General features: G+C 47.4%; 1 protein-coding gene across 4 annotated transcripts in view; it reads left to right on the top strand.

Moving 5' to 3' along the window:
- Arhgap26 (Rho GTPase activating protein 26) overlaps window positions 1-13,317 on the top strand; it is a 411,283-nt gene that overhangs the window by 120,009 nt on the left and 277,957 nt on the right. For all 4 annotated transcript variants that reach the window (XM_075968780.1, XM_075968779.1, XM_075968783.1 and 1 more), the window contains exons 3-6: window positions 612-673; window positions 4,476-4,547; window positions 11,624-11,725; window positions 13,049-13,159. In XM_075968780.1, coding sequence (XP_075824895.1) covers window positions 612-673; window positions 4,476-4,547; window positions 11,624-11,725; window positions 13,049-13,159 — 347 coding nt within the window. The remainder of the gene's footprint in view (window positions 1-611; window positions 674-4,475; window positions 4,548-11,623; window positions 11,726-13,048; window positions 13,160-13,317) is intronic.

The following is a 13,317-nucleotide window of genomic DNA, read 5'->3' as shown; positions in this document are numbered from 1 at the left end:
GAAGTAGCTGAGAGCATTGCCCAAGTATCCTAAAGTCCTGGGGCTACTTCACTAAGTGCCTGTTGCCTTAGTGAAAGATTCTGGCAAAGACCATCTGTGTTTGCCTGCCGTGCTGCAGGCTGCATTCTATTGCCGAGTGACTCCAGAACTCAGGGAGAAGGAACCCAGGAGATGCCAGAGATGTGGCTTCTGCTGCCCGCAGGACTATTTGTTTCGTTGTCGTGCCAAAGCAAATGTTGGATTCTGATGCAGCCCAACAACAAAGATTGAAGAGGTTGAATCCTGGACAGGAAATCCTTTAGCTCCTTAGTGGAACTCTGCCCCTTCCAGCCTCAGGGCTGGGAGCCTGCCAGCACCTCAGCAGTCCTGGGAACTCTCAGGAATAGGCGGATCTTTTCCTTGGAGAAATCCTCTAGCTGGTGTTCCAGGAGCAATTAACCTGCATTTCTGGGTCATCCTGTCTTTCGTGGTTAATGATTAAAAGATGAGGGAATCTGAAGACAGCAGCTGACTTTGGGCATCCGTGTGCATAAGGAATTGAAATCAGTAAGTTGCTTTAAACAGCCGTCATTTTGCTTTCAGCTCATGGCTTCTTTCTTTCTCTCTTCCAGCGAGATCTTTGCAAGAATTTGCCACTGTTCTCAGGAATCTTGAAGATGAGCGGAGTCGCATGGTGAGTACCCAGGCAGTCTATATGCTTTGAGAGAGCAAAGACCCAGGTTTAAGTTGAGACTACCTCTGGAGTATTCTGAGGCTGTGAACCCTTGCAGAATTTAATATTTTCTCTGAGTGTTAAAGAATTACCAGCGCATAACTTTAGAAGAGGATCATTGTTCTCAAGATCTGAGGAGATTGTTTAGTCAGTAAGGCCCTTGCTGCATAAGCCTGAGGACCTGAGTTCAGATCCCCAGCACCCTGGTAACAAATAGGACTCAGTGGTGCACCTCTGTAATCCCTAGGGTGATGGAGGAAGGTCATTGGTTAAGTAATAAAGAAACTGCTTGGCCTCATAGGTTGAAACATAGGTGGGAGGAGTAAACAGAACAGAATGCTGGGAGGAAGAGGAAGTGAGGTAAGACGCCTCAGACAGACGCCATAGCTCAGCTCTCGGGGGCACACGCGATGAAGCTCCGACCCAGGATGGACGTAGGCTAGAATCTTCCCGGTAAGCTCACCTTGGGGTGCTACACATTATTAGAAATGGGCTAGTCCAGGCACAAGAGTTAGCCGAGAAGAGGCTAGATATAATGGGCCAAGAATATAATTTGTGTGTTGTTATTTCAGGGCATAAGCTAGCCAGGCGACCAGGAGATGGGGAGGCAGGAACACAGCCCGCAGCTCCTCAACACTAGGGTTTGCTGGCTAGTCAGTCTGTCCAAATTGGTGAGTTCTGGGTTCAGTAGAAGACTGTCTCAAAAAGTAAGGTGGAAAAGCAGGCAAATAACTGAGGAATAACATTAATGTCAACCTTTGGCACACATGCACACACACAGAAGCATGTACACGCGCACACACGCATGCATGCATGCACGCACGCACGTACGATTTTAGGGGAGTGCTTTCGGCTTTGTTAACTTTTCGGAATCTGGCTGAAAGAGAAAGCATGTGTCCCAGTCTACTTCTCCATGCCTCATTAAACCCATCCAGTGATCATTCAGGGACAGCATCACTGCTTCACTCTGGCCCCAGGGCACCTGCCACGTAGCTGGCAGTCAGAAAATGCATCCTGGCAAAGAAACGTGGCTGCAGGAGCACCTCAGAAAGAGCCTGCAAATTCAAGAAGCCGATGCTGACCTGTAGGTTCAGTGCTTTCAAATCGGCATCTGCTGTCGTTAGTGGGTGGGGTCCCTTTGCATTTCCCACATCCCCCAGGTAGCAGGAGGGAAGCCTGGTGAGAAGCCCCCAGCAGGCTTCACACTGGCTTCCATCTGGGGTGGGGGTAGGGGCTCATCTCCAGGTAGGCAGTCCCAGAAAGATGCCAAAATTGGAGCACGTTTCTTCTCTTTCCGTAGCAGTTGCTGACAGCATGAGCTGTCAGGACCAAGACAGTGTGCAGCCAGAGCCTGACCTGTTCTCCGTAGCTCCTGTAATAGCTGTGACGTCCCCTCTGTGTCCTCCCAGTTTTCCAGATGAAGATACTGAGGTTCACAGGGGCCACCTTGTGTCCAGGCTCTCATGGTTGATAGGTTGTGCAGTTTTGATTCAAACCCAAATTGACATTACACCAAAAGATGTGGGGATTTGCCTGGCAGAGACCCTACCTCCTCTGACTACCGACTGCTGCTCGCTTGAGCCCAAACTGGAGCACCAGTGGCAGTGGTAGGGCCGGTGAAAGCATGAGTGTGCACATGCTGGTGCCCTAGATAGGGACATGGTTCTTCTGAGTCTGACTCAGGGTCATGTCAATATTTGGGGGCGGCAGTATGGTCAGCAAATCACCCATGAATACCCTGCAAATTGCTGTGGCCTGCGGTAGGGGAACAATGACTGGATTATGCTTTTTTCAACTTGCCTCTGCAATTTTATTATTACTCTCTGCTGTCTGCTTCCGAGTTTCTGGCCATCACAAGCCTCTTCCCACCGTGCTCACCGTGGGACAGCTTTATCATCAGTTTGGCTCAGCTCAGCGAAGTTGTACCCTTTTGGAGGAGCCATGGTTGTGAGATATTTTGCTGTCCATTGTGATTTCTGAACATGTGGTTCATTGCTCAGACTCTGCATGCACCACATGTGTCTGGACAGTCACTGTGGGCCAAGAGTGGCGTCTGTGCTCTGTCGTTAGTCCGGTTCCTCCTTACTGTGCTTTGGTAGATGAGAACACAGGTCTTGTCGAGGCTGACAGTGCTAATCATACTGGGATGAGGACTGGTTGTCATGCTTCCCATGAGAGCACCAAGGACTAGCATTCTGAGTCTCCTTAGGGCTGGCATCTCAGCATGGGTACCTGCTGGGATAACTTGAGGGACTTCACAAACACTGATGTCTGGGATCAGGACCAGAGATTTGCAAAGCTCCCCTGGAGATTCTCATGTGCAACTGAGGTTGAGAACCGCTCATCAACTGGTCAGCACACCTTTGTGAACTCCAGAAACTTGTAGTTGATTTATGGGCTAGACTTACATAAGCTAAGTAAACAATACCAGTTAGCAATAAAAATCAGGTAAGTTCGGAACTGTTACCACACTGCAGTGTTAAAATGTACTCTGTAGAAGTGGATGCTTTCAAAATTAAGAAACACGCAAATGGGAATAAATGTGGAGAGCCACTCTTTTCTGTCCCTCACGTTGTCCAGGCAGTTCTTTACTGTGTCCACCAAGAGCCTCTGGCATTTTCTGTGTTGTTGCCGTTGTGAAGGGCATGCATATGATTTAGAGAAAATAATGCTTTGTTGAAGAGAAATTCCTCAAATAATTAGTTGAGAGAAGCGTGAGCAATGAGTAAAGATCGTAAAATATCGCGCTGCTTTTGAAAAGACTGTAGAATCTTAGAGCCGGAGCAATGCAGCCCCCTCATTTTTCTGGATTAGGAAATTAGAGTCCAGAGAATTTCAATGTTTTGTTCATGGTCACACACTTGGCAGCTTGTCCAGGGGTCACTCATTCACTCATTTGGTCATTCACAAGTGTTTGAGTGTGCCTTTGTTTCTGACTTCTTTGGTGCTTTGGGAATACTGGGGAGTCTTTTCAGGGCTGGCGTATGTGTTGGTAGATAGTTCTGAGCCAGAAAACCACCTGGCCTCTGAGTTCTGAAAGGTTTCTGGACAGCTTGTCTGAATTACAGCTCTGGAGGTCCGGGAAGGCCTCCACAGAGAAGTGACCTTTAAACTGAGACCTTGATTATAATCTCTCCAGGAGCATCAGAGGGAAAAGCCAGAGACAAAGGGCCCAAGGTAGGACAGACTTGGTGCATTCGAGGTCTGTCGGTGTGACAGGGAATCGGAGTGTGGGAACTGATGGCTGGGTCCTGTACAATGCAGTTGGGAGGCAGCCAGTGGTCAGGAGACAGAGGTCTGGGCCCCAGTTAGTTCCCTGAGGAACCCATCAGGTATGAAAGGTCTTTTCCATAGATGTCCGAAGGTGTTTTTGATTTTTAATTGAGACTCCATGTTGATGTACTTTGCTTGGGTGAATACCAAACTTATGTCACCTGAAGCTTGAAACTTAGATGGCATCTGTCACCAGGTACCTGCACCCTGTATTGGTTGTCTGCCCTTTAGATTCACTTCTTCTAGAGCTCAGAAGGCTGAGGTTTAGAGGACTGTAAGGCCCAGGCTGCCCTGGGCTACACAGAGACTCAGCCTCCAACAACAGCAAACTCTCCACGGAGGAAGGTCCCATTAGGAGTTTCTGAGCGGATTCTCTCTTAAGGAGCTATTACACAATGGCACATGGACTGAGGTTTCATCTGGAGGCCAGAGGGAGCATTTGTGGAAGAGCTGCTGTACTTCACTGCTGATCTCTGCTTTTCTTCCCCAGATTGAGAACGCCAGTGAGGTGCTCATCACGCCCTTGGAGAAGTTTCGAAAGGAGCAGATCGGGGCTGCCAGGGTGAGGATTTTGCACACTTTGTTCTTGCCCTTTAGGATGGAGTCTAAAGACAGCTGCACCTCCTCCAGTTCTAGCTCAGCTCCTGCAGTGCAGGCTGCCTGTGGACACCATCAGCAGCCATCCCAGTGTTTTGTTGTCTGATTATGGGGTGCTAATTCATAAACCACTCAAGGTAGAGGTGTCGCCTCTTTGTGCTAGGTGGCCGTGTGCTTGGACGGTGGACTGACTGGTCGGCCTACTCATTTTTGTGTCATTGTGAGTGGGGTGGGGAGAACCAAAACTGCATTAAAGCAGAGTTATGAACTAGGCTTTGGGGACACAGGGACTTCTTATAAGCCTCATTTAACAAAGTATATTTACTTATTGTGTGTCCACGCATACACACACACACACACACACGCACACACACACACACACGTGCACACACGCGCGCACACGCATGTGCCAAGAGCTCGTGTGAAAGTCTGAGACCATCATCAGGTCAGTGATGCGCACTTATTAACAGTTGATCTGTCTTGCCGGCTCTCAGCTCATTTTTCGTTATCTGTAGAAATGAGCCTGCCTTTGTTAGATCATTTTCAATTCTTCAAGAGAAACTGAAAATTCAGAGACTTAGGAGAGATTTCCAGAGGGTAAATATTTTAAGAACACACATAATCTAGGTCAGACTCAACTGCATGCATGCTTTAGCCCAGAGGTCACCATTTGTGACTGACCTTGAGGCATTGAGACCAAACAGCGAATTCGTTCGTTCGTTTGTTCGTTCATTCATTCATTCATTCATTTTCTTTCTTTCTAATTTAAATTTTTATTGAAAATAGAATTTTTTTATACATTATAGTCTGACATGGTTTTTTTCCCTTCCCCAACTCCTACCAGATTTTCTCTCTATCTCCACCCACCCAAATTATGACTTTTTTTTCCTCTTTTAAAAAACAGATAGGCAATAAAAAAGCAAAATAACTTCCCCTAAAACTGAAAACAAACAAACCAGAATAGGACAAAACAAACAGGAGAAGAAAAAAAGCCAAAGAAGCACAAGAAACACACACACACACACACACACACACACACACACACACACACACACACGTAGAAATTTCATAAAAACTCAAATTCAGAAACCGTATTATATCAACAACTTATAAGGTTAAAAAACCGATGCGACAAAGCATCATGAGACAAAAGCCTCCAGAAGGACCATTGACTTCTCTTGTGCTGTCCACCACTGCTCTGCACCGCCCTGACCTGACGTGTGGTTTGTATTCCCAGGAAGTTTGTTGGAGAAAACTAATTTTTGTAATGTGTTACTAGAAAAGGGCCGAGGGAAGCCTGTTCCCTTGTCTGGAGTTGAGTCACTAACTAAACTAGCCTAGTGTTAAAGTCCCCTGCAGCGGAGATGTGTTCATCCGAATGGTAGCAAGAGGCTCTGTCCCATATTTTCCCGACATTCTAGAGTGGTGAATGAATTCAAACGCAGCCCCTTGAACCATCCACGGGGGGCTGGGGGAGACTGAGGCAATTCCAGCCTTTCTGTAGGTTTTACTTTGAAAACTGTCCTGGAGAAGTCTTGTACGAGTGAGCTTTGCCTCCCTGCCTTCCAGCTGCTTTTTAGAAATGGACATGCCTACTGAAAAGGATAATGCCTGGTTAAAGCTTCCAGGGGATGCTTAGCCTTACTTTGAAGGGAAGACCATGGAAGGATTTTTCTCCTAGTTTACAGATTTGTAACCATTTAAGTTTACATTTAGGAAGAAAGAAATTGCTTCTGTTTCAGAGATGCGTCTTCTACTAAGACTCCTGTCTACCACCACGCCTCTCTGTAATATCTGAGACTATCTGGCTAGCAATTCTCTCACTGGTCCAGGAAGTCACCTGCTTTTGCATGGCCGGGCCCTGTATGTTCCTGTGTTCAGACACCTACCACAGAGGGTTATGACCTGCCTGTCATCTTTACAGTAGCTGCTTCTAATGGAAAGCATAGACACCCTCCCACTCTGGCCCTCCCATGTATTGTTTTGGGAGTTACCATAGTTACTAGGGAGGAGCAATACAGCTCCCTCTGTGTTTACTACAGTGATCCTGTGACAGGATCATCACCTTTGCCTACAGGTGGGATGTCTGTCACTGCTTTAAGCTTCCCCCAGGCAAATCGTTAATGATTTTAATTTTGGTATTTGAGGTGATTTCTCATCCCTCCTTCTTTGTCATTTCTTGTTTTCTTTCCCAGTGTATCCCCCTCTCAACCCACCCCTACATTCATATCCTAGTAGTATGTGAATTTGAGAGAACACCTACAAAGCTTAAAGGCAACCCAGGGAGGCGCCTCAGAGACACCCAAGGAGCCAGCAGGGCTCTTCGCCTGTTTTGGGTGGTCCAGAGCTTGTTCCTGAATTCTGTGTATTTGATGCTAAAATTATTTTTTCCCCTCCTGCCTCTCTTCTCTGCTGCTGCTTTGGTTGCCATAACAACCTGTTGCACAGGGTCCAGGAAGGGGAGTTTGTCTTAGATTCTTTTTGTTGTTGCTGTTGGGATCAAATGCTTCAGACAAAGGAGCTTAAGGAAGAAAGGGTTCATTTCAGCTCTCAGTTCCAGGAGACAGTGCATCATGAGTCACAGTGGGAAGGGCTTGAGGCTACTGATCACATCACCAGCCAAGGGACAGAGCAATGCTGCCTGCTTCTCCTTGGGTCCTCTCTCCATACAATGCAGGATCCTAGTCTGACTGCTACCTTGCCCAGTGGGAGTTTTCCCCCTCAGTTCACGCAGTCAAGATAACCCCCCATAGGTATATTGAAGCCTGTCCCAGGTGATTCCAGATTTTGTCAAGTTGACAATTAGCGCTAACCATAGCAGGATCTTTGGGTATTTACTCTTGTGCTAGAGGCCACTCAGGAATAAAGTGTGACCCCCAGATCCTGTCGTAACTGTGGCCCTAAGTCTATATTTTGGCTTTAGAGTGGCAGTGAAAGCAGAATAGGCACCTGAGAGTAGCAGGCAGGAGTGGCTCTAGAGCAAGGCTGCCTGTTCCAGACTTACCGTATGCAGCTTTAGAAGTGGAGGCTTCTGAAGCTCCACGTCCCTGTTTCCTCATCTTTAAAAGGGGACAATAAAACTTTTCCCCATAGAGTGCTTAAGAATAAATGAGTGAACCCATAGGAGGCGCTTAAGATAGTATGTGTCCTATGGCTGTTTGAACAGAAGGACAGTGCTTGTCATTTAGTCATTCATCTGGGGTTATGACATTAGGTCACACAGATCATTAAGAGTATATGAGAAGGGCTGAAGAGATGGCTCAGTGGATAAGTGTGCATTTTGCTTTTGCAGATGACCTGAGTTTTATTCTAGGACCCATATTGGGCTGCCTATAATTCAGGGTATCTGGTGCCCTCCTGTAAGGGCACATATTCACATGTATAAACACACACACACACACACACACACACACACACACACACACAAACACACACACCACACAGAGTTAAAAATTAAAAAAAAACAAACCACAAAATATATATGTGAGAGCCCAACACTATACTCTGTAGTTGGGATTAGTGGATGACAAGCAGATATGGTTGCCCTGGCTGAGAGGAGAGCATTAGACACAAGGCTATAAACAATGCCTGGTTCTGAACTGTGGTATGTGCTTCGGGAGGGTTGCCTTCATCCAGCTGACACTTGCAAGGCAAATGTTGCATTTGATGAAAAGGAAGTGGTTGCAGATGGCAAGTACCTTATCAGCATCAGCACCACCACCGCTGTCACTGTTCCCACCATTCCTGTCACCATCAGCAGTGAGAGTAGCAGCAGCGGCCCCCACTCCCACCAGCATTATCACCACCATTGCTCCAGTTAGCACCATTTCCACATGCCCAGAGTGTCAGTTGCCGGGATAAGGCACCATGGCCAAAAGCAACTTGAGGAGGAAAGGGCTTGATTACCTTCTACTTCAGGGGATATCACCAAGGAAAGTCAGGGCAGGAACTCAAGGCAGGAACCTGGAGGCAGGAACTGAAACAGAAGCCGTGGAAGAACACTGCTTACTGGCTTGCTCCTCATGGCTTGCTCTCCTTGCTTTCTTTAGTACCTAGGACTACCAGTTCAGGAGTGGCAGCGCCCCCTACAGTGACTAGGCCTTTCACATCAATCATCGATCAATAAAATGTTCTCCAGCCTAATATGGTGAGGGCATTTTATCAGTTGAGGTTCTCTTTTCAGTTGTATCAAGTTGATATAAAATTTTCCGGCACAGCCATTGTCATCTCTACCATCATTGCCACCACTGCTGCCACCATTACCACAAACACCACCACCATATGGTGACAGCGACGGCTTCCACCAGCACCATCGGTCTGCCACCTGTACTCCCAGTGGCCTCTGTCACCACCGTTATCACACCACCGTTACCATTGGCACCACAGCTATCGCCCCCTCAGCAGTATTCCCATCCCTGGAATAGACTGCGTGCTGTCCATGTGGTTTGCTAAGCGCCCTCTGTGGTTCAACTCATTTAATCCAAGTAACGCTGTGAAGAGCAAGTGTTCTTGTTTTATCACAGAGTTGTGAGCTGCATGGTGGAGCCTGAGCAATGATCTCATCTAGTCAGCCTGTGTTTGTAGAGGAGCAAGTTGGGTCCTAGAAGGTGATGGTGGTAAATGAGGCTGGAGAGAGAGCTTAACTGTTAAGAGGCCGTATATGTGCTCTTTGAGGGCCCAAGATCAGTTCCCAGCACCCACAACAAGCAGTTCACAACAGCCTGTAACTCCGGTTCCAGGGCATTCAGCATCTACCTTCTGGCTTCCGAGGGCACCCATACTCACTTGCACATACCCCTACCTAGACCCACAGAGATGCACCCCATAAAACACAGTATCTTTTAAAGACTAAAAGGAGAAAGCTACTAACTGAGTGCCAGCAACCATCTCTGCTTGCTTCACTGACTCTGGATGCAGTGTGACCGACTGCCGCGGATGCTTCGAACCATGACTTACCGTGGGATGGACTGTACCCCGGAACTGACTTACCGTGGGATGGACTGAACCCCGGAACTGACTTACCGTGGGATGGACTGAACCCCGGAACTGACTTACCGTGGGGTGGACTGAACCCCGGAACTGACTTACAGTGGGGTGGACTGAACCCCGGAATTGACTTACCGTGGGATGGACTGTACCCCGGAATTGACTTACCGTGGGATGGACTGTACCCCGGAACTGACTTACCGTGGGATGGACTGTACCCTGGAACTGACTTACCGTGGCATGGACTGAACCCGGAACTGACTTACTGTGGAATGGACTGTACCCCGGAACTGACTTACCATGGGATAGACTGTACCCCGGAACTGACTTACCATGGGATGGACTGTATCCTGGAACTGATCCAGACGAAACCCTTTCTTCCTGAAGTTGTGTTTGTCAGTGTTGTGTGGTAGTGTTAGACAAGGCACCGGCAAACTGCGTTAAGTTTCCCGCAGAGGCCTTGGTGCTGTCTCAGCATGGGGCTTTTCTTTCCCTCTTTCTCTCAGCTCCCTTCTCTGATTGTGGCAGTCCAGTGACCATATACTCTGGAGGCTCCAGTCCCCTAAAAGTTAGAAAATGTCAGCGACTTATGCCCCCTGGCCTTTCCTAACCTTCGGCCTGTGGCCCTGCCTGGCCGTAGGGTAATCTGTGGGGTTGCCGGCCACTAGGCTAGTGAGAGTGGATTTGTGTGATGTGAGCATTGAGTGGGGTTGGAATCCAGCTCCGGGCTTATGTTTTAAAGTAGAGGAGTTGCTTGTCTGGGCCTTTCTCAGACTTGGAGGCGAATGCCTCTGTGAGCCTTTCCTTGACTCATGCTTGCTTGCTTCGTGGTGTGAGTATAGAGGTTTCTAAGGCACAATTCTTCAGATTATAGGAATGGGTTCACGCCCGCTAAGTGTGTATATGATCATTTCTGCTCTCTGCGAGGCTTAGGAGCTTGATAGGACTTCTTGGCTCAGAGTGTTCTGCCCTAGGATGCCCCTAGCATTGCTGGCTGCCTGTTCTGGGCACCTCCCCTCTGCCTCCTCAGGTGTTCACCAGGTCTCAGTTTTCATCTCTCCCCACTGAGGCCTCTCCTAAGAACCCTCTGTTCTTTTTTTATTTTTTTTAAACCTCTTACAGTAGTCTGTAATTATATTACTTATTTGTTTCCTGGTTAATTGTGTTTCTCTTCCCACTAGAATGTTCCCATCATGAGAGGAGGAGTCACTGCCCAAAGTAGATCCTAGGACAGAGTGATCGCTAGTCCTGAGTTTGTGAGATGAATAGAGACGCCTTCCTTATCTAGCTGGAAACGCCTTTATTTCACAGTCTTTAGAGCTGCACAGAGTATCTCATTTGGGCGCCAGATGAGTCAAAAGCAGGCTGACACACTGGGGTTGTGCACCCCGGCATTCGTGCTAGACTTGAGCTGCTTCCCAGCCCCGCCCACAGCGGTGCGGAGGGCAAAGAGACCGACTGCCTGTGACTGTGTCTCAAGTGGGCAGAGTGTGGGCTTTAAAGGCAGATTGCGTTAGCTTGGTGTCAGCCTTGTCATTCTCTGTGACATTTTGCAAATTGCCTTCCTTCTGAGTTTTCTTACCTCTAAAATGGGGAATAAAAATAGAACCTTGGTGACTCAAGAACTCGGTGGGAGAGCACAGGTTGATATGTATATTATTAAATCATTTTTCATTTCTTAGACAATAGTTCAAGCTAATAAAAACTTCTCAACAAAAGGGAGGAATTTTCATGTCTCAGTTCCTTGACTCGTGTTTACATGGGCCACACCAGCTTTGTACCCTGCTGCCACTGCCTTCCAGTCTTACCGTCCAGGCTCTCACATGATGGGTAATACACTTCCTGGATGTCCCGTGCCTCATTATAAGCCCCATCTGTGGACAGCAGCTATGCTTTGACTTTGGTTTTGAGGTTTGCCGTCCTCGATGGACATTATCTAAAGAGCAGGAGCATCATCACTTTGGGTGGAGGGAATGGTGAACTGTGAGCACACAAAGGTCCCGAGGGATCCAGCTACTTCACTCCCGTAACTTCTTACTCTCTCCCCCACCCCAGGAAGCCAAAAAGAAGTATGACAAAGAGACAGAGAAGTACTGTGGCGTCTTAGAAAAGCACTTGAATTTGTCTTCCAAGAAAAAGGAAGCCCAGCTGCAGGAGGTGAGAAACCACAGAGCTCCTGCACGGTGTTAGTTTCTGTGTGGTGCTGTGGATAGAAGCTGATTGCTGTGTGTGAGCCAATACCTGGATTGAAGGAGACCCTAGATACAGGGGCTCCAGGCTGAAGCCTCCTCCAGGGCCATGCCCTCCTTGTCCCACTTCCTTGCTCTGTAACCTGCTAGTGGCAGAGGAACAGTGCTGCCCCCTACCTCCTCCAGATCTGCTGCTGCTTCTCTCACCCTTGGCCTTAATGCTGCGTTTTCGCCCACCTGACCTTCTGCCTTGTGTTAGTGCCTTCCAAGACTGGTGTCTGAAATACTTGGGTTTTCTTATTGTTTCTTAATAATAGCTTCTAATTGTTTCAGTGCAGCCTTTGATACTTTTCCCTGTTTTTATTTTTAATAACATCTTACTGTCATGCATGTATTTTGAATGTTGTTAATCATTTTCTTATTAAAATATTCTTTGATTGGGCATGGTGGCAGAAATCTGTTATGCCAGCACTGTAGGACAAGAAGGAGGATTGTGAGTTCAAGGCTGGCCTGGGCTACGAGAGAGACTCTGTCTCAGAAAAACAAGGGTTGGGGTATAATCTTAATGCCAGAGTGTAAGGCTGTGCACCGCCCAGGACAAAAAAGAAATTCTCTGACCTGCTCATCTAAACAGTAGTTTATTTTGAATGAAAGGTCAGTGTGGCATGCATGGAGCTGCCACCATCCTTCACTGTTTTTGGAGCTTTTCAGTTTGAGTCCATGCATCCAGGAAGGAAGCCATTAAAGGGCAGCAGAGTGGAATGCTGCTGCCACCTAGTGGATCGTGATGATATTTTAAAGAGTAGTGTGTTCTTCAATGGCTATGAGGTTTGCATGCAAAATCGTATTTGTTCCTTCGGCTAATACTCACTGGCTACGTCTGTGGATGTCTGTTGAGGGCATGGGTGTTTAGTGAGAGTTTGACGAAGGATCTGCTGTTGTGGAACTTAAAGTTCTGGAGTATGTCTCCCAAATAATTACTCCAAAATAATCGTTTGATAGGTCAAGCTGGAGTGTATGCGTGTGTGCGCGTGTGTGCGCGTGCGTGTGTGTGTGTGTGTGTGTGTGTGTGTGTGTGTGCGTGCGTGTGTGTGTGTGTGTGCGTGCGTGTGTGTGTGTGTGTGCATCCGTAAACATAGTGTTTGGAATAGTTTTCAGTATCTTACCATTTTTATTCAGTATGATGCTGTTTGATTTCTTTTAATAATTTACCTTCACATATTTTCTCCTTGCTTAGTGTGTTCCTTAGTTAATAGCTTGTTCTCTCTGTTAAATCCTGTTTTGTTTGCAGGCAGACAGCCAAGTGGACCTGGTTCGGCAGCATTTTTATGAAGTGTCCCTGGAGTATGTCTTTAAGGTGCAGGAAGTCCAAGAGAGAAAGATGTTTGAGTTTGTGGAACCTGTGAGTAGCTGTTTGCTTCCATCTGAACCACTCAGTAGCACAGCACAAATTCTGTTGTTCTTAATAAACTCCCAAGTCAGATATTAGAGGGTGAAAGCTGAGAGGTCAGAGAAGCAGAGTGTCCAGCCACTGGAGAGACCTTTTACCTCTACCGAATT

Source organism: Microtus pennsylvanicus, chromosome 4, assembly GCF_037038515.1.
Source record: "Microtus pennsylvanicus isolate mMicPen1 chromosome 4, mMicPen1.hap1, whole genome shotgun sequence".
Classification (NCBI taxonomy): domain Eukaryota; kingdom Metazoa; phylum Chordata; class Mammalia; order Rodentia; family Cricetidae; genus Microtus; species Microtus pennsylvanicus.
The sequence above is the reverse complement of the archived record's forward strand: the minus strand, read 5'-3'. Positions and strand labels throughout refer to the sequence as shown.